Genomic DNA, 20,204 nt, shown 5'->3' with positions numbered 1-20,204 from the left:
CTCTCTCTCTCTCTCTCTCTCTCTCCTCTCTCTTTAAAAAAAAAAATAGCTGAGTGAAAGGCTAAGAAGAGACTTAAGGCACAGAAAATTTCTTTAGTTCTATCATTTAAGTGGAAACGTAGTTTTTTTGAAGTAGGAAATGATCAAATAGCAAATACTTACGATATTTACGAGTTTTTTAGAGAGAATGTGATTTTGTCATAGACTGCTTTCTAAAAGTGAAGAGTTAAGACAGAGAAAAGACTAACGCTGGTATGTTTCCTATCATTTAAATGTCATCTTTTTGAGAAGAAAATTCTAAGTAACAACAAGTTGTTATTTTTCTAATTATCAATGTTCTTTTTTGCCTTAGGTATAACCATCTGAAAACAAAGTTTTAGAGGTGGGGTGTAGATCAGTGATAGAGCGCAAGCCTAGCATGCACCGCCACTGGATTGGCTCCCTAGTACTCCAAACTAACAACCAATCAATCAAAGTTTTGCTGTACTTTAAAAATCCTTAGCTTTTTATTAGTTTCATAATTTTACTTAATAGCTTTGTTCTAGGAAAATCGGTTGAAGAAAAAAAGGTTTGGTAAGCAAACTCAAATCATAGAATTTTTAAAATCCCATCTTCCCAGTTACATGTGGCCACTGACCTGTGTAGCTGCAAAAGGCTCACCTTGAGAAAGACTTCTAAACTAAGCACTGTCCTCCATTAACAGCTGTCAGTATGATGTTGCCATCCTTCCTGAGCCCTGTCTACTACACTCATCTCCAGACGGACATACAATAACTTACAAAACATTTTTTAAAAGAAAGTGGTGCTCAGAGAATACAAAAATTCAATTTTAATATAAATATCAATGAAGAAAACTTAGTTTTCTGTTTTTTGTTTTTTTGTGTGTGTGGTGCTAGGGATTGAACCCAGGGCCATGTGCATGAGAGGCAAGCACACTACCTCTATGTCTGCAGCCCAGTAGCAATTTTATTACATAAAAACATTTTTAGCACATAGCATCTGAGGTAGTATCTCTCTATTCCTTACATCTTGAAGTGTTTTACATGGAGCCTCACACTCCAAAGAAACAAGCTGGTTCTATAGGGATTGTTTTCCGTCAGTAAAACACATCTTATCTGCTAGGATGAATACTTGATAATGAACCGAAACTCCTGATGAAACTCCTAATGAACTGATAATGACTGAGGATCTGGCTAGATCACGAGAGTTTAGAAAAAATAGCAGAGTCACTCTGCAGCAAGGTTCTAATGAGAAACTAGTTACGTTCTAAGACTCTTCTTCAAATACTACCATCTAGCATTCTCAGACTGAGCCTTAATTGTCTAAAGGGATCACAACATGAAGCATTAAAAACTGGAGAAAAATGACACCTGAGGATAAATTCAATTTGCTACCAAATGGAATAGATCGCCTTTATATTAATATTTTTTAAGCCTCAACTATTGGGATACTTAAGAATGCTCCTCTGTGATTCAGGACTGTGAAATGTATCTGCAAATGATTATCCCAGGGAACAAAAAGCAGGATATTAAAAAACGTCTATTCAACAGTCAAGTTATTTAGAAGTACAATGTGCTTTGACTAACAGTGCTTTCAGTTTTGTGGAGATTAAATTATATAGATTATTCTGTTCTGCCTGCTTTAGTAAGCAAGACATGTTTACCCCAAAGCAAGCGTACTGCATTAATCACTATGAAACCTGCATCTTTTGATTCACCAGAGACTGAGCCTATGTCAAGACCTTTAAATCTCTAAGCAGAACAATTAACTCAAATGAATCTAAAAGGATGGAAAGGAAGAAAGGCTCAATCATATAATAAAATGTGTTAAAATGAAACCTAAGAAATGGAACTCCCCAGGACAATTGATGAAAAATAACATATTAGAGTGGAAACAAGTGGTCAATTTTATGTTTTAGAATCCTAAACAAAATAGCTGACTATTCTTTACTAGTTAGTAAATGTGAAATTACTTAACAATTAATCAAATTAAAGTGTACACACACACACTCTGACACACCCCTCTCTATTATCCAGAACACTCATTAATTTGAGAAAATAATTTCTGGACTGTCTGAGCAGTTTCTTTGCCTTAAACAGCAGTGAAAAAGGCTTAGAAAACAGGGGCAAAGAAACTTAAAATCAATTTTAAAAAGTTCTTCCTCTAACTTTACCTCTTCTCTTTAAATACCACAGCCTTAATGTGAAATTATCTACTGTGGCTTGGGGAACTTGCAATTTATTTATTTATTTATTTATTTATTTTAAAGAGAGAGTGATAGAGGAGAGAGAGAGAGAGAGAGAGAGAGAGAGAGAGAGAGAGAGAGAGAGAGAGAATTTTTAATATTTATTTATTTTTTTTTTAGTTCTCGGTGGACACAACATCTTTGTTGGTATGTGGTGCTGAGGATCGAACCCGGGCCGCACACATGCCAGGCGAGCGCGCTACCGCTTGAGCCACATCCCCAGCCCCAAGGGAACTTGTAATTTATAGACTTGGCACACTATCACTGGCCTTCTCTCCATAAACTGCAGAGTTGAAGATTAAGTCACTGAAAAGGTCACTTCATTCCTATCTGGCCTGCAACAGTATCTTCCTCACATGATAAATGCTGTTAGCAATGCTTTCTGGATAGGAATAAGCAACAAACCATTTAGGAAGGGGGCAGGGTGTCATGTTGCATTTTTTTTAAAATATTTATTTATTTTGGTTTTTGGCGGACACAACATCTTTGTTTGTATGTGGTGCTGAGGATCGAACCCGGGCCGCACGCATGCCAGGTGAGCGCGCTACCGCTTGAGCCACATCCCCAGCCCTCATGTTGCATTTTAAGTTATAAAGTTATTATAATAAATGACAATACACGAGTTACCAAATTAAGGGCCTCCATTAAAGCTGTGGCTTCTGTTAGTTTTTAGGCATTAGGGAATGTTATACAAAACCAAATAATTTAACATTTAAGGAAATAAAAAGCAATGAATGGCAAGATATACACTGGCTCTTTAAGCTGAGAGAAAAGTTCTCTCTTTATAATTAGATCTTTCTAGATCTAATCTTTCTGGTCCTTAAGATTAACCTAATATTAGTAACAATTAAGCTGAATAACCTTTTTCTTTTTAAAGACGAGGTTCTGCTGTCACCCAAACCCCCTAGGCTCAAGCTACCCTCCTGTCTCAGCCTCTGGAGTAACTGGGACTGTAGGTGTGCAGAACCACATCCAACCTCTAAATTGTACATCCCGACCTAACATCGAAGAGGCTACTATTTACCCTGTTTTTCTTCACCCCTGTATAAAAATAAGGGCCTTGAATGAAATACCACACTCTAAGAGTCACATGTAGCCCTGGCACATGTTCTCTGCCCACCCCAAAAGAACATAATTTCTTTGGATAAACCTGCCAAGTGGAGGACTATCTCTTAATTTCTGAACACTAATCCTATTTTTACTCTACATTTTCAATTAAGTAACAATCATTGAGTGGTAGGACAAAGAGTAATCTTTTACTTTTTATGTCTCATACTTTCCAATTTTTCACAATGAGTATATGTTACTTTTATGGGAGGGATAACAAGAACTAATTAAATCTACATTCTATCTTTACATTCAATATTAAAGTTATCCAACCATGTTGAGAGACACTGTAGTGAAAGACATAAAGGGATTTACATGTGCTAAGAGTTCTGTTCATGGGAACATAAAATCAAGGGATTATGATTGTGGTAGTGGGGGTTTAGAGAAATTTAAGATCCATGACTATAATAAAACAAAATAAATATGAACCAATAAAAACAAAAGCAAGGAGAATATCATATCTAGCTGAAGGAATTAGAAAAGGATTCATGAAGAAGCAAAGGGTCTGAAATGAGCCTTGAAGGATGAAAATGAGTCTGGAAGACGTTGAAGAGGAGGCATTTTGAGTATTTCCCTATAATTTAAACCAAGGATAAAGCACAAGTCAAAAAGGTTAGGCGAGAGCTCTGCTCTAAGCAGAGAAACCTGGCCTCCAGGTAAATGCCTATTAAATCCATGCCAGAAACCTCTCACCATTAATCAGCTAAACAATTCACAGCATGAGTTAGGGCATTTGGGAGGTCCCTTGGAAGGAAAGGCAGGCCTGAGGCCACAAAAGTCAACAACGCTTCTATTTGTCTTAATTAAGGGTCTCTGCTCCACTATTAGCTTAGGTATAGCTCATAACTAAATAGTATTCAGACTCAGCAAAAAACACCTTTGTAAAAGAAAGTCTGAAGATTGCTTCTGACTTGAAAGGTAGTGTGTACACAGGTCAAGGGCATAGGCTCTGGAGACAGATCTGAGCTCCATCCAGCTCCAGCTCCAGCTCCAGCTCCAGGATGAGGTGCACACTAGGGCGTCCTTGGACAGCTCTCTGAGCTTGAGTATCTTCGCTTGCAAATGAGAATCTTATTCTTCACAGGGCCGGTGTGAGGAACAGCATAATGTGTTCCAAGTGTCTGCCACAATGCTCAGCTCAGCAGACATTCTGTAAATGAGAGTTATGCCTATCAGTGAGGAAGTCCAACTAGCAGCACACAGATTAGGCTAGCCTGTAGCAATCAGAAAAAAGGAGTCTTTGACCCATGTCTGTATGCCGCCAGCTCTACAAACACTGGTCTGTGGTCACAACCAAAAGACAATGACCACTCACAGAAATGTATAAAAGATGAGTGGTACATTCAGCTTTTCCAGTTACACATATACCACTATGCAATATTCCATTAACATTTTCAAGTTCTAAACAATAAACATGTATCTCAAAAAAAAAAAAAATGCAAGGAAAAAAGATTCATCTATACTTTGCACAGATGAATTTTTCCTCCTAGAAGTGACTCTGAAGTAATCTCAATTACCAAACATCTCTTCAGTGCATGCCACCTACTATGTGTCAGAATTCAAACTTAGAAAGTCCTCATTTAAAATGGAAATCTTAGGGGGCTGAGGAGATAGCTTAGTGGTAAAACACATGCCTAGCATGCATAAGGCCCTGGGTTCAATCCCCAACACCACATAAAAAATAAAGAACAGGGCTGGGGATGTGGCTCAAGTGGTAGCGCGCTTGCCTGGCATGCGTGCGGCCCAGGTTTGATCCTCAGCACCACATACCAACAAAGATGTTGTGTCCACCGAAAACTAAAAAATAAATATTAAAAAATTCAAAAAAATAAAAATAAAAAAAATAAAGAACAGAGGCAGGGATTATAGCTCAGTGGTGGAGCACTTGCCTAACACATGGGAGGCACTGGGTTCCATCCTCAGCACCAAATAAAAATAAATTAAATAAAGGTATAAAAAAAGCCAACAAGAAAATTTAATTAAAAAAAAGAGAAATAAATAAATCTGAATAGGGCGCAATGGTGCACACCTGTAATCCCAGCAGTTCAGGAGGATGAGGCAGAAGGATTGAGAGTTCAAAGCCAACCTCAGCAACTCAGCAAGGCTCTAAGCAAAACCCTGTCAGTAAATAAAATATAAAAAGGTCTGGGGATGTGGCTCAGTCGTTAAGCACCCCTGGGTTTAATCCCTGGTACCACAGAAAGAAAGAAAGAAAGAAAGAAAGAAAGAAAGAAAGAAAGAAAGAAAGAAAGAAAGAAAGAAAATCTAGTTAAACATAAAGTGGACTATTTTCTTTTGTCACTACAATAATCCAAGTGCCTCAAATGATTGTTTCATCCCCAGCAGTTCTCAACCCTTGCCACACCTAGAGATGATGTGTGGAGGCCCAGGCTTAGCCTTATAGGGTAAGTTCAGTGTGGGCTAGGTGTTTGGGAACAGGTGACTCTAACAAGCCTCACTGCCCCAGCACTTAGAACTCAATCCAGGTTAGCTGTATTCAAGCACCCCACAAGCCTGATGATTCTGCCTCTAAAATGCCTTTTGCACCAAACCTGTCTTCTATTTTCAAACTTCAACCTTTTCTTGCATTTCCTGGATTGCAACCACCCATATTTCAGGACAGAAGCCTTAAAGAATCTGCCAGGTGCAAATCAACTTCAATCTCCCTTTCATCCTTTATGTCCTATTACCACCAAGTCCTATTGATTGTTTGCAATATGTTTGGAGCCCAATGACTTTCCACTGGCCAACTAAAACCCTTTCTAGCTCAGATTATTTCAGTAGCTCCCTAATTGGTCTTTCCTTCTGTTCTCCCATTACACCTTTAAAAAAAAAATACATATATGTATATACATATATATTTATTTATTTATTTATTTATTTATTTATTTTTTAGTTTCAGGTGGACACAATATCATTATTTTACATTTATGTGGTGCTGAGGATCGAACCCAGTGCCTCATGCATGCATGCTAGGCGAGCTCTTTACCACTGAGCCACAACCCCGGCCCCTCCCATTACACCTTTTATATCAATATCTTTTTGCAACATGGCTATGTCCATGTTACTCCTCTAAACACCTGGCATGTACATGCTATCCTTATTTGCTTGTATGTGTTTAAAACATCCCCTCAACAGAAACATAAGAAACTAGTAATACTAGTTACCTCCTAGATGAGGGACTTTGTAGCTAGGAGACAAGAGTGAGGAGGAGACTTGACTTTGTACCATTTTGATAACCATGCTGAATCATTTGAATGTGCTGCTTCTTCAAAAATAACCAAACCAGGGCTGGGGCTGGGGCTCAGCGGCAGAGAGCTCGCCTAGCATGCATGAGGCACTGGGTTCGATCCTCAGCACCACATAAAAATAAACAAAACAAAGGCATTCTGCCCATCTACAACTACAAAAATAAATAAATAAATACAAAATAACCCAATTCAACAAAAGCAAAAATATCTTTTATAGCTTCCTACCAAAAAAAAAAAAAAAAAAAACAATATTCCTTAACATAGCAATTATGGCCTTCAACAATTTGGTCTCAGTCTATTTTTTTTTTTTTTTTTGAGAGAGAGAGAGAGAGAATTTTTTAATATTTATTTTTTATTTTTCGGTGGACACAACATCTTTGTATGTGGTGCTGAGGATTGAACCCAGGCCGCATGCATGCCAGGCGAGCGCGCTACCGCTTGAGCCACATCTCCATCCCAAGTCTCAGTCTATTTTCTAACAGCAATTGTCAATAGCCTTCTTCATTCCAGCTTCAGCAGTCAAGACAGCTGTAGTTTGGAGCTCAGCATTCAGTCTCAATCCGAGACAATCCGGAGAGTCTCACCATTCTTCTCATTTACCTCAACTTACAAAACAAGCCCATCTCTCTAGACCTGACTCTGTGCTTCACACACCTAATGTATGTTCTTTTATACTGTCCTGTCCATCTATTTGCCTTCCCCTATAGACTAGGAAACTTAAGGGTTGAAATCTTTTTCTTTTTCTTTTTTTTCCATCTTAGTCTTTTCACAGCACCTGTTCAAGGTCTAACAGGAAGAAACCAATAAACCATGAATTCAGTTGATTGCAAAGAAAAGTTATAATACCTACACTTGTGAGCTGGGGTTGTGGCTCAGCGGCAGAGCGCTTGCCTAGCACGTGCGAGACCTTGGGTTCAATTTTCAGCATCACATAAAATAAATAAATAAATAAAGGTATTGTATCCAACTACACCTGAAAAGTAAATATTAAAAAAAAAAGAATACCTACACTTTGTTATGTGAATACCTATGCAATGGCATACAAACTGTCACCTAAAAACTCCAAAGAAAAGGAACCCAGCCTCAAATTCTGGTATTACACAAGGTATTTTGTCCTGGGTGGAGTTCAGTGCAAGATCCTTCGCACATGAACTGTGAAAAGAGAAGGCTGTCAAACAGAATGCTGAAGAGAGGTTTGGAGATAACCCCACTCTCTGCTTTCTTTGCTACTGAATGAACCCAGGGCATTAGCCAAATTCTTTAAGCTTTAGTTTCCTCCTCTGTGAAATGAGGGACAAGAGAACAAATTCTCTCTTGAATTTCTTTGTCTAGGTCTAGATTCTGGGACTCCAAATCACACTGAGAGAAAAAGAAGCCTGTTTTAGAAACTCCTGATAAAATAAAGGTTAACAAATACAACTATATATTTCATACAAAATTATATTTATTGAGCTGGGATTGTGGCTCAGCAGTAGAGCGCTCGCCTCGCACAAGCCAGACCCTGGGTTTGATCCTCAGCACCACGTAAAAATAAATAAGTGAAATAAAGGTATTGAGTCCAACTACAACTAAAAAATAAATATTTTAAAAAATTATATTTATTGCATGAGCTAGTTTGAAGCAAAGGCTTCATTTCAGACTTTCCAATTTATCCCTTGCCCTTATTACACTGCAACATGTACATATTTTCTGAGAAACTTTGATAATGACTCATAAAGCAGAAACACTGTTCCTTATTCTTTTACTTCAGTTACAAAACCTGACTAAAGTGTTGAAAAAGTTTATCTCCCTTAAGCCACTAAGAGTCAAGTCAACTATTTTTCAATTTAAAATCCTGATAAAAGAATAAGATGGTTACAGATAAGTATTAATTGATTTCACTGAATTCAAAAGATCTGTAAATAAATTAATATATATGTATAGAATGTATTTACAACACACCCTATCATTCAAAGACCTTTGATTGTCCAGTGAATTCAGTATACATTAACGAGAAAAACAATGATCAGATCAAAGTGGCAGCTCAAGAACCAAGAGAAATGGTTTTAAAAACAATGCATGAAGGCTGGGGTTGTGGCTGAGTGGTAGAGCACTTGCCTAGCATGTGTGAGGCACTGGTTCAATCCTCAGCACCACATTAAAAGAAAATAGACAAATAAATAAAATAAAGTTATTTTTTAAAAAGTGGAAACTTGGGCTAGGATTGTGGCTCAGCAGTAGAGCGCTCGCCTAGCACAGGTGCGACCTGGGTTCGATTCTCAGCACCACATAAAAATAAAGGCATTGTGTTGTGTCCATCTACAATAAAACAAAAAAAAAAGATTATCTTTCTTTAAAAAAAAAAAAAAAAGGCACTTTATTACCAACTAGTGGTCAATCTAAAGGTCATGAACAGTCTTCCAGCTGTTATGCAAATAGCTCAAACCTGTTTTCCTATCCAACACTGCTATTCAAACAATGAAGTTAAAACTGAAGCATTTTTGTTTACTTCATTCAGTGCAGCCTTTTGCATCAACCTCAAATGACAGTACAAGTCAAAAAACTACCAATTCAAAAACTTGCTAGACAACGGTATTCTTTAAAGATCAAAATGTACAGTCACAGCAGTTCATAAGGAGATAAATTCTCTTTCTTTTCAGTCTGTTAATGAGTAAAAGAAAAATCAGTGCAAAAATGTGGAGGAATTGGCCTGAGTAAAAACAGTACTGGGTCCTTCAACAGAAAGCACTCTTTGTAGGAAGTCACTTTTGTAGTCCCTGGCAAAGTTTTTGCAGTCATTTAGTAGTCCTTGGGATTCATACCAACAATTCAGTCAATTCTAGAACTGTTTAAAAAAATAAACTATTCACACCTCAAAATAACTGTTTAAGAACCTGGAAATTTTGTAAAAGTTAAATGTGACAAACTCAAGATGTACAATAGGCTTACTAATGAAAGAAAGCAACTGAATATCTAATAAATAGCATAAAATAGTCTAAGCTGGAGGGGAATATTTACATCAAAGGCTTCACAAATGCTCATTGCCTTTGACCCAGAACTCCTCTTCAAGGAATATACTCTAAGGAAATATTCAGATTTAAAGAGATGTTATTTATAACAGAAAATTGGAAACAATCTAAACAACTAAAAATAAAAATAGAGGATTGATTTAATAAATTATAGACTATACATGCAGGAAAAAATGACCCAGATATGTTTATCAGCACAGAAATACTGCCAACTTATATTTCAAAAAGCACGACAGGGCAGAATACATGTTAACCCAATCTTGTTTAATAGTGTACAGACGTACAATTACACACACAAAAGCTGGAAGGAGTCACACTGATTATAGCTGAGTTATGAGTTATAGGTATTTTATATGGTACTTTTCTGAACAGGTGTTACTTTTATAAGCACAAAAAAGAACCGTTCATTTGAAAGCACTAGACATGCAAGAGGATCAACTAGGATCAAGTCCAAACTATGGACATGTACCAGTCTTACTGACCAGTTAACTTTATAGATGCAGAAACATTCAGATTAAAGATAAGAGCAGCTACTTCAAAGAGTTATAAAGACTTAAGAGCTGGGGTCTTGGCTGAGTGGTTGAGTGCTTACCTCACATGTGTGAGGCACTGGGTTCAATTCTCAGCACCACATATAAATAAATAAAATAAAGGTCCATCAAACAACTAAAAACAAAATTTAAAAAAAAGATTTTAAAATGTACAACATAAAATATAAAGCACTACATAATGTAGTGGTTGACATGTGTTTTGAGAAATTTAATAGCTGGCTTAGAAGAAACAGCATGAAATACTTTCACTCTTTTAAAGTACCTATCCCCTCTCCTCAATCCTGTTTGAGATCTTATTCAAAAGTACTTAGCATTTTTTTACCTTTTTGAAATTTTTAAACTGAATTTAAAAAGCTGTTCCAAATGCCAACTCAAGTTTAAATGTTCATTATCAGTCTAATACCCTCTGCAGGAGGTTGGGCTTTTGCAAAAAGTCTGAATTTATGTTGTGACTTTGTGAAACATCTAATAGGAAACAAATAATTTTAGATTTCAGGGAAAGAGAAAACACTCAAATAAAAGACAGATCCATAAATTTTACTACTAATACAAAAATTAGGATCTTTTTTCTTCATAAAAAAAGACCAAAAGGTATCAGCTAATTTTGAAAGGCAAACTCACAAGTCACACTATTTTCAACTGACTAAAGTTAAATTTCATTAGAAATAAAATACTGATAACTTATTTTTCCAAAGCAGTTTCCTGAAAATTCTGAATGTCAAGCCCTAGGTAAGGTCTCTCTAAAAGGCATGGAGATCTATATAAAATGAATTTGACATTTAGCTTGAACTTGACATAAGTTTTTGATCTACTCAAAGGACATGACTGTAGGTCATATGCTGACCTGGTGTAGTGTTTCTGGAGTACAAACTCCACTTGGACACTGTTAAAACCATTCAGGCTATGGACTGCCTGGTTTCACAAAGCCATGCTAAAGTTCAGGGAACTGCCTCCTACCACCCAACACTCCTCCCCCGCAAATCCTCCACAACCAGCTTCTATATGTATTCTACCTTCTCCAGCAATTTAAAATCTCTTTACAAAAGTGTATCATCTAAAAATTATAAACAGTTATGCTTTTAAAATCCAATTACTTGCTTTACAAAAAGATTAATCCAGCTGGATGCACGAGATGCACACTTGTAATCCCAGCAGGGGAGGCTGAGGCAAGAGGATCAAAAGTGCAAAGTTAGGGCTGGAGTTATGACTCAGTGGTAGAGTGCTCAGCTAGCACGTGTGAGGCCCTGGGTTCCATCCTCAGCATCACATAAAAATAAGTAAATAAAATAAAGGTATGTGTCTATCTATCTACAACTAAAAAAAAAAAAATGCAAAACTAGCCTCAGTAACTTGGTGAGGTCCTGAGCAGCTCAGCGAGACCCTCTCAAAATAAAAAAATAAGAAAGAGTTGGGGATGTGACTTAGTAGTTAAGCATCCCCTGGTTCAATCCCTGGTATCCCCAACCCTAAAATGAAGATTCATCCAGAATCCTCTAGGGGATTCAGATTAAACAAAGATAAGAGAGAAGCAGTAAAAATTAAGAAAATTTTAACTAAAGCAAACAATCTCTAGATTGCACATTTGTGAAGTAGCTCTAAACAAATAAGAAAAAACAAATAAGAAAATTTAAAAATAAAGGTGCCTTATAAGTATTTTATTTAAAAAAAATACAATATACCCATATAGCAAAATTGAGACAAATATCAAGGAGCAGGAGTTTATTTATTTTGGTACTGAGAATTGAACCTCATGCATGTTAGGCAAGCACTCTACCACTGAGCTATATACCTTGCCCAAGAAGCAGGAGTTTGAAAAGCAAACAGCAAACTTCTCTATCCATCAATCCCATAATCTTATTACAGAATAAAAGAACATTCAGAAGTCAGAAAACAACTAGTCAGTGGCTTCCTAGACCCTGTTCTTCTTTTAGTACTACATGGTTCTTTTATTAAACCCAGAATTCTCATACTTCTTAACATTCCACAATTTTCTCTTGAAAACACATAGATTCTTATAAAATCAGGAATATTAAAAGCACCAACTTATCTCAGAACTTAAATATTTGATGACTGCAATTTTTAAAAAATTTCCCTTATATAAAAAAATATTATACATTAAAACAATATGTCTTGCAAAGTTACCATATGACCCAAGAATTTCACTACTAGGTATATACTTGAGAAAGTTAAAAACTTGTCCACACAAAAGCTTATACATGTGTGTAGAGCACTATTTACAACAACCAAAATATGAAAACCACCCAGGGGCTATCAATGAATGAATGGATCAACAAACTGAAGTATATTCACTTAATGCAATGTTATTCAGTCATTTGGGGGGAAACAAAAAGTTTTGACACATGCTCCAATATGAACCTTGAAAACATCATGCTAAGTGAAAGAAAACAGTCACAAAGTGTCACATATTGTGTGATTCCATTTATATGAAATGTCCAGCATAGGCAAATCCAGAGACAGAATCTACTTTGTGTTACCAAGGATTGGGAGACAGAGGACTGGGGAATGACTACTAATGGGTAGTGGATTTCTTCTGGGGATATGACAAAGTTCTGGAATAGTGATAGTGGCTGTACACTGTAGTGAGTGTAAAACTACTGAAATGTATACTTTAAAGGCCTAAATGTTATGGCATGTGAATTATACAGCCTAATTTTTTTTTAAACTTCAAACAGGTAGATCAAACTGAAATTAAGACTTTAAGAAAAATATGACTATGAGAATGGTTTCCTAACATGATTTGAAGTATCACTGAATTCCAAAGCCATCTTCAAAGACAAATTAGTGTGCACACACTCTCCCAAAATGATTACTTTTATAAAAAGACAACTTACTTTCAGATACAGAGGTTCTATTAAGAATATTAAAATTATCACAGTTGTCTATAAAACCAAATTCTACTTCATCCTTTCATACCCTAAATGTAATTTAGATCTGTTTACTGCTTAATCTCACATAATCTTTATACCTTAAGATTATTCTTAAGACTGGCAAGATTCAAAAAAACATTTCAAAATCCTGGCCACAGTCAGACTGGAAGGCTGGAATATGAAATTGTTTTATTTTCATGTTTAAGTTCCAAGTTAAATCAAGCTTAAACAAACATCCCACAGTTTTGTAAGAATTGCTTTATAACTCAATATTCAGAGGTCAGATTTTACATGGCACAGACCATGCTGCCATTTAAAATAAGTGGTTTCTGTAAACTGTGGTTTAGCACGCAGAGGAGTTTTGGTTGCATTCTGGTATGAGTCAAGAGTGAATAAAGAAGTTACACACACACACACACACACACACACACACACACACATTTACTTAAGCAGGAAAAGTAGTACTTAGAGACAGACTGGTTCAGAATTCACATATTTCATCAAGAAAACTTGACCAGTGGCATAATAGAACAAGAACTGGGATGAGAAGAATAAGGTGCTATCATGGTTCTGTCAATAACTAGTGGATAGAGTACCTTTAAAGTAATTTGACCTGTTTTCTCATTCATAATATGAAAAAACTGGATTCCAAGGTTTCGAAATCTTGCGATTCTCCAGTCTTAGATTCTATTGTTAAGTAGCTTAGTGCTATGGGAAGCCCAGAGATTACACTAGGCAGCTCTCATATTTTTGTGTACCTAGGAAGCCATGCCATATAGAATAAGAAAACTTAGGACTTCCCATAGGAAAGAAGGAACAAGAAAAGTGTACACAGCTCCTGCTGGTACTGATTTACTCCTGTTGGACCTAATAAAGAGAGTACCTTTGCCAGTTTTCCAGGGGATAGGAGTGGTCCTTATGTCTCACCACACCCACCATAGTTAGTTTTTCCTAAAAGAAATCCAGTGGAGACTACAAAAATGGTTGTGAAGCACCAATACTTTTAGTCACTGCATGACTAATAGGACAAATCTATTTTAAATTAAAGAAACAAAACAGCATTTTCTTCCTCACACAGAAATAACTTTCATTCCAACAGTAAAGGAGTCCTAAATGACCACAATGAATAATTTGAGTTGCAAATACTTAGTGTCAGTCCAGAGAAAATAAATTATCTATAGGACTTGAAAGGTTTAAAAGCACTGAAGTTCAACATAAATCTATTATTATTCAAGATAGCCTTCAATACCATTCTGTTTATAACTTCAACTTCTAGAGTAGATAGCAGTATTAAAGTCTCACTGTGGTCGGTGACTACACATGCCCATAATCCCAACCACTCAGGTGGTTGAGGCAGGAAGATTCAAAGTTCCAGGCTAGCCTGGGCAATTAGTGAGACTCTCTCTCGAAATAAAATAAAAAGGGCTGGGGGAGTAGCTCAGTGGTAAAGCATTTGCCTAACATGTGCAAGGTTCTAGGTTTAATCCCTAGTACCACAGAAAAAATTTTTCTTAAATAATATTGAATTCACCATCATATGAACTGGTTCATGGCAGTCAAGGATCAAATGAGGTCAACTTAAGAAGCTGTTTCAGATGACTCCCAAGACAGCTTTTCAGAAGAGCTCCTACACAACAGGACAGTCCTGGAGAACCTGCCCCTTATTTGTTCCCCTCCCCTCCCTATTTGCACTTGTGTGTATGCACAATCTTTGTCAAATCTGGGTGATGTCCACTGCTTGATCACATTAAATAACCATCTATTTGGGTGTGCTTAGTGACATTCCATTCAGGAAAGGTACAGAGCTGGGGATCTCAATCTGACACCCATGCATGGACCTGTAGGCAATGCATGGACAGACTACATGCACTTACTGAAGTTGCTGAAAGTCTATGCAGACTTTTGTCTCTCTGCACATTTTCTGGGAAGGGAAGATCAAAGATCTTCTGAGGCTGTAAATTAAGGAAATTTAAGAACTACCAACTTACTGCTAAAAACAAAATGGAATAAATCCACCAAGAGCGTTCATGTGAATGAGATAGGAAGTAATACATATTATTAGAGCTGCAAAATTATAAAGGGTGCCATCTTTTCAAAACAAAGGAAAATATGATCTTTTGGTCAGAAGCTGTTATTCTACAGGGGCAGGTAGTCCACTCCCTTCATCCTCTAGTCTAGATAAGGAAAATGAGACTAGAAAGGCTCCACCCAAGACCACAAATCACAGAGTTACTAAGTGGCAAAGCTGAACCTCAAACTAGGCCTGGCTCCTGCCAGAATGCTAGAGCATGAAATTAAGTTTATACTGTTTTAGAATGGGTTTGACCAAAATTTCCCATATCCTTATAAATATGCCTCTCCACTAAAAAGGCTACATTCTAAAATTTTTAAATCAAACTTAGGCATAGGAATTTGATACACTTAAATACAGTAAATACAGTAGTCTCTCTTTCTCTTGGGGAATACATTTCAAGATATCCAGTGGAGTCAAGAAACCACAGATGTACCAAACCCTGTGTATACTATATTTTCCCTCAGACATACCTATCTATGACAGTTTAATTTATAAACTAGGCATAGTAAGGGATCAACAATACCTAATAATAAAATAGAACAGTTAAAACAATATACTGTAATCAAAGTTATGTGACTAGGTCCCTCCCTCTGTTATCTGATAACCAAGATGGTTACTAAGTGACCAACAGGTGGGTAGTGTATACATTGTGAATACAATCAATGAGAAAATCCTTGGGTAGAATGTACAAGATTTCATCCTGCTACTCAGAATGGCATGTGCTTGTAAACTTACCAACTGTTTATTTCTGGAATTTTCCATTTGGTATTTTTGGACCTCAGTTAACTGAAACCATAGAAAGTGAAACCATGCATAAGGGGGGCTACTGTACCCTTAAATCATTAATGAAACCACATACCTTTCGCAAAAGCCTATTTCACAAGTAAATTTATAAGGTGAACTTTAATGTCTCATTATCTCCTCAATGTCCTGTTGTACTATTGACTGCAACTTTACACATTTTTTTTTCTTTTCTGCAGTGCTGGGGAAATCCAATGGAGGGTCTCATGCTTGTTTGGCAAGCACTCTACTATTAAGCTATACCCCCAATCCAGCTTCAACTTGAAAAGCAGCACAGGTAGGCTAGGGATATGGCTCAGTGGTAGAGTACTTCCCTACATGTGCAAGGTCCTGGGTTCAATCCCCAGCAACAAGCTAAAAAAGGGAAAATAAATAAATAAGTAAAGCAGCACAGGTTACAAATTCATTGCATAAAGCACTTCTAAGTGTAATAGGGAAAGACAGTTTTTGATAGTCTTTGAAAAAAAAATATACTGAATTCCTCATGCTGCCTCCAAGAGTGGATCTGTACAATTTCAATCTGTGAGAACCCTGACCCTAAAGAGTTTTCCTCTCAAAGGTTAACATTGATAGTGTTGCCTAAATGCTAAATGATTTTATTTAACCCAGGTAATTCATAAATTAAACTGGAAACCTTTCCAGTCTCCTGTTCACAAACACTAGAACAAAAGTTACTAGGCAGTCATTCTGGGATTGGATTAAAAATGACTGCTGTCATAAAAAACTCACAGAACCATTTGTTCCAATGCCAAACCTTGCCTTAACATATGAACATACTTTAGAGTAACCAAAAACTCAATCTCACTTGAGAAGCAAAATGAAAGTGACATCTGAACCTAAATCCAATGACAGCATGTCCTTCAATTTCAAAGGAAGTACTTTATTCTCTAAAAGAGCTTTAATGACACACAATTCTGTGAAATACACAAAATCTCCAAAGACAGACATTACAGTAGTTTTTGATTGCTTATGAATTCTACTTAGCCCTTTCTGCAAGCTCTTTCCCTAAACTCCTACTCCCCAAAGGTGGAACTAACTGCAACAGGCCTTAGGAAGCACCTGTGGCCTGAAAAGGCTGTGACCAATTCTCAAAGCCTTCTTGGCTGCAGGTTCAACTAATCTATTTTGGGTCAAGGAGACTCTCCGCCACCCCAATGACCTCAAGTGGACAAGATCAGTTTGGGAGAATGCACTAAGAGAATTTTTTTTTCCCACCAGGCCAGCAGCCCCGCTACTGGATGGAGATTTGGTCCAGCACGATCCAGACGGTGGAAGAATGCGGCTGGGCTGTCGGGGACTCCCGACACTCTGCTCTGGATCCCGCAGCTTGTGGCCAGGCCATGGTGTTAGAAGCACGCGAAGCAGGGATCCTCAGGGCACGCAGAGGGAAGGAACCAGAGCGAGGATAGGAGCCTGCAGGTGTCGCCCAGGGAGAGGACGAGGTCGCCCAGGGCAGACACAGCCAAGTGACTAAGAGTGCGGCTCTGGACTGGAACAGACTGGTCACATTCTCAGGCGGTGACCTTGAGCACCTGACTCGACCGCTCTGCGCCTCAGTTTCCTCATCTCTAAAATGGGGGGTGGGGTGTTCAAACGGAAAACGCGCCTCGGAGCGCTTGGCACGGCGCCTGGCTGCTAGTAAGCGCTCCCTGCACGCGAGCTCCGCTGGCTCCTTTCTCCGCCCGGAGGAACTGAGGAAGCCCCGCGCAGGGGAGTCCCCGGGAGGCGGATCCCGGGCCGGGGCGGCGAGGACCCCCGCCGGACTCACCGAGCACGTCGGCGGAGCGGTGCCGGGCCACGAAGCACGCGTCGTCCCCGTAGCACGCGCCCTTCTTGAGGAGGCCCTTACGGAAGTCCTTGCCGAAGCCGCAGCCCGCCGTCACCAACCCGTAGTCGCCGCCGCCGCCGCCGCCGGCCCTGGGGTCGGTCTGCGAGAGGCCGCCGAGCACGGCGCGGGCCACCAGCCGCCCGTACGAGAGGACCGAGAACATCGCCGCCGCCGCCCCCCCGAGGAGGCGGGGGGTCGGGGGAACAGGAGGACGCGGAGGCCCGGAGCCGGCTCTTTCCTCAGCTGCAGTCGCACCGCCGCCGGGGCGCTCCTCAGAGCGGCGCGCAGTAGCCGCCGCTGCCCCTGCCCGCCGCGCAGGGCCTCGCACACGCTCCGCTGCGCGCACCGGAGCCAGAGCGAGGTCAGAGCCAGCAGCTTCTCCGCCTCAGCCCAAGTGGGGTCCCGGCTGCAGCCGCAGCTGCCGCCGCCATCTTCCGCTCCACTAGCGTGTTCCGGGCCGCGCCGGCAGCTCCGCCCCCTCCACGGCCCCGCCTCCAGCCACGCCCCCGATTCGCGGTCCAGGTCCAAACCCCGCCCCCTCGGGTTCGCTGCCCTATGCAGTCACCCAGGTCGAGCGTGCGCAGAGGGTGTGGACACAATGTCTCCTGGGAGTTGTAGTTGCTTTGGACTTGGCTGCATAGGGTCCAGGACCTAGGACAATTCCCCAGATGTGGGACTTGGGTTAAGTTATTGAGAATTATAGGTGTGCTACTTTGGCGTTTTCTCCCGTTTTAACAGTATTTCTAACAGTATTTCTCCCGTTTAACAGTATCTTTTAAAGGCTATTTAAAAAATAACAGCAGCATCCCTTTCAACAAAAACCTGAAGGAAACCAGAATTGGAGTCACATTTTATCTTGTAGAATACATAATGAAAAACAAGAGATATACAGACCTACTGATGCTTCCACAATTAATATGCTCTAAGAGGTTTAGACTGACAGTCTGTTTTCAAAGAAGAGACTTTTTTTTTGCATAGTGGGTTCCCACCCCCCTTTAGGAAGAACAGTGTGTTAAATATCCCTATCAGGGTAGCCAGGACACTGATAGAGAAAGAAGCACTGCCACTGTGGACATGTCATCTGTAAACATTTCAAACTTTGCAGATGGTTCTGCCTAACTGGGAGTAAAAATTCCAGGCTCCAAATTTCTTTACCCCAAATATTAATTTTCTTGACATTCTCTCTGGCCAAGCAGGTATTTTCCCAGCTCTGGTCTAGGGAGAAGAGGGAGAGCCAAAGCCTGGAGAAATGGGCCCTCTTGCCTCTCTCCTGCCACAGCTGCCACCTCTTCTCATAAGAGGGCAGCCATTACCAAGAAAGGCAACTCTCCTTTCTTTTTAAGCTCTCAGCTCACCTGTAACAAAGATATCTTGTAGCCTCCCCCAGATATTGACTATTGTAAATGACTCTCTTCTGAAGTCATTTAGTTGAGTAACAGTTAAATCTAAAGGGAAGTTTGTAATCTAACGGGAAGATACAATCCATTTGTAGTGAACATGAATGTATTAGCACCCAGGTTAGGCACCATGCCCTGCGGGGGTAGTAATGTAATTCAGCCCCTGCATATCTTTACCACCACATTTCAGGCCAAGTCCTTTTAGCTAACTGGTCTCCAGCCATGCTCACATGCTTGAAGATCTTTACCTTTACTCTTCCTTCTACCCATTATGGAGTAATTCCATTATCTGAGGGCCCTGTGCTTTTCGTTGCTGTATTCCCAGAACATCTGGGCACACAGTAAATACTTCCTTCAATAAATGAAAAAAAAAAAAAAGAATAAATAGTTCACTATAATCTAAGTTCCCCCAAGGGCAAGGATCATTTGCCATTGTAGTATTAGAATCTAATGCAATGCCTGGCACATAATGGGAAAATTTGTAATGCTTACTGAATAAAAGAAGGAATAAGGAATAGGAACCATATGATAAAAGGAAGTTTGTTGAATAACAGAATGATTGAATAAAAGAAAATTGAACTTTGGGGCAAATTATCTAATTTGAAATAATTTTTAGTTTAATTCAAATATAAATATATATCACCCAGGAACATTGGTCCTTTTCCAGTTGCTTTTGACAGGAATGCAGTTACTTTAGGGATTCCCATCTAGTTATTTAAATTATTCCTTTTTATACTTTTTAAATATACCTACAGTCCTGCCAACCATCCACTCAACACACATTATTCTGTTATCCTAATTACTGTCATCATTAAACACTTTTGCAGCTCACAGGGTGCCAAGTACTCTATATGTTCTTGTCCTCAAAAAATTGAACTGAGTAAATCACTCCACACAGTGAGTGGGATTTTGTCAAACGTATAGACCAAAAAAAAAAAAAAAAGTTAATTTACCAGATAAAAGGCATACCAATTCCAATAATGTAATCACACCTTGCAATTTTTTATGGCACAAGAATTGGAGAGTGCCCAAAACAGCTGAGGGGGGGTGGTCG

At 39.0% G+C, this 20,204-nt stretch overlaps 1 protein-coding gene across 3 annotated transcripts in view; it reads right to left on the bottom strand.

Moving 5' to 3' along the window:
* Positions 1-19,798, bottom strand: part of PPTC7 (protein phosphatase targeting COQ7) — a 45,054-nt gene extending 25,256 nt beyond the window's left edge. The window contains exons 1-2 of one of the 3 annotated variants that reach the window (XM_081283019.1): positions 17,694-17,831; positions 4,230-4,502 (exon numbers count right to left, since the gene is read on the bottom strand). In XM_081283019.1, the coding sequence (XP_081139145.1) occupies positions 4,230-4,296 (67 nt within the window). In that variant the 5' untranslated portion in view covers positions 4,297-4,502; positions 17,694-17,831. Of the gene's footprint in view, positions 1-4,229; positions 4,503-17,693 lie in introns of all 3 variants that reach the window. The other 2 variants (XM_081283018.1, XM_081283020.1) reach the window with 2 other exon arrangements.
* Positions 19,799-20,204: the final 406 nt, after the last annotated feature.

Source organism: Spermophilus citellus (genome assembly GCF_964194105.1).
Source record: "Spermophilus citellus genome assembly, chromosome: 3".
Taxonomy (NCBI): domain Eukaryota; kingdom Metazoa; phylum Chordata; class Mammalia; order Rodentia; family Sciuridae; genus Spermophilus; species Spermophilus citellus.
The sequence above is the reverse complement of the archived record's forward strand: the minus strand, read 5'-3'. Positions and strand labels throughout refer to the sequence as shown.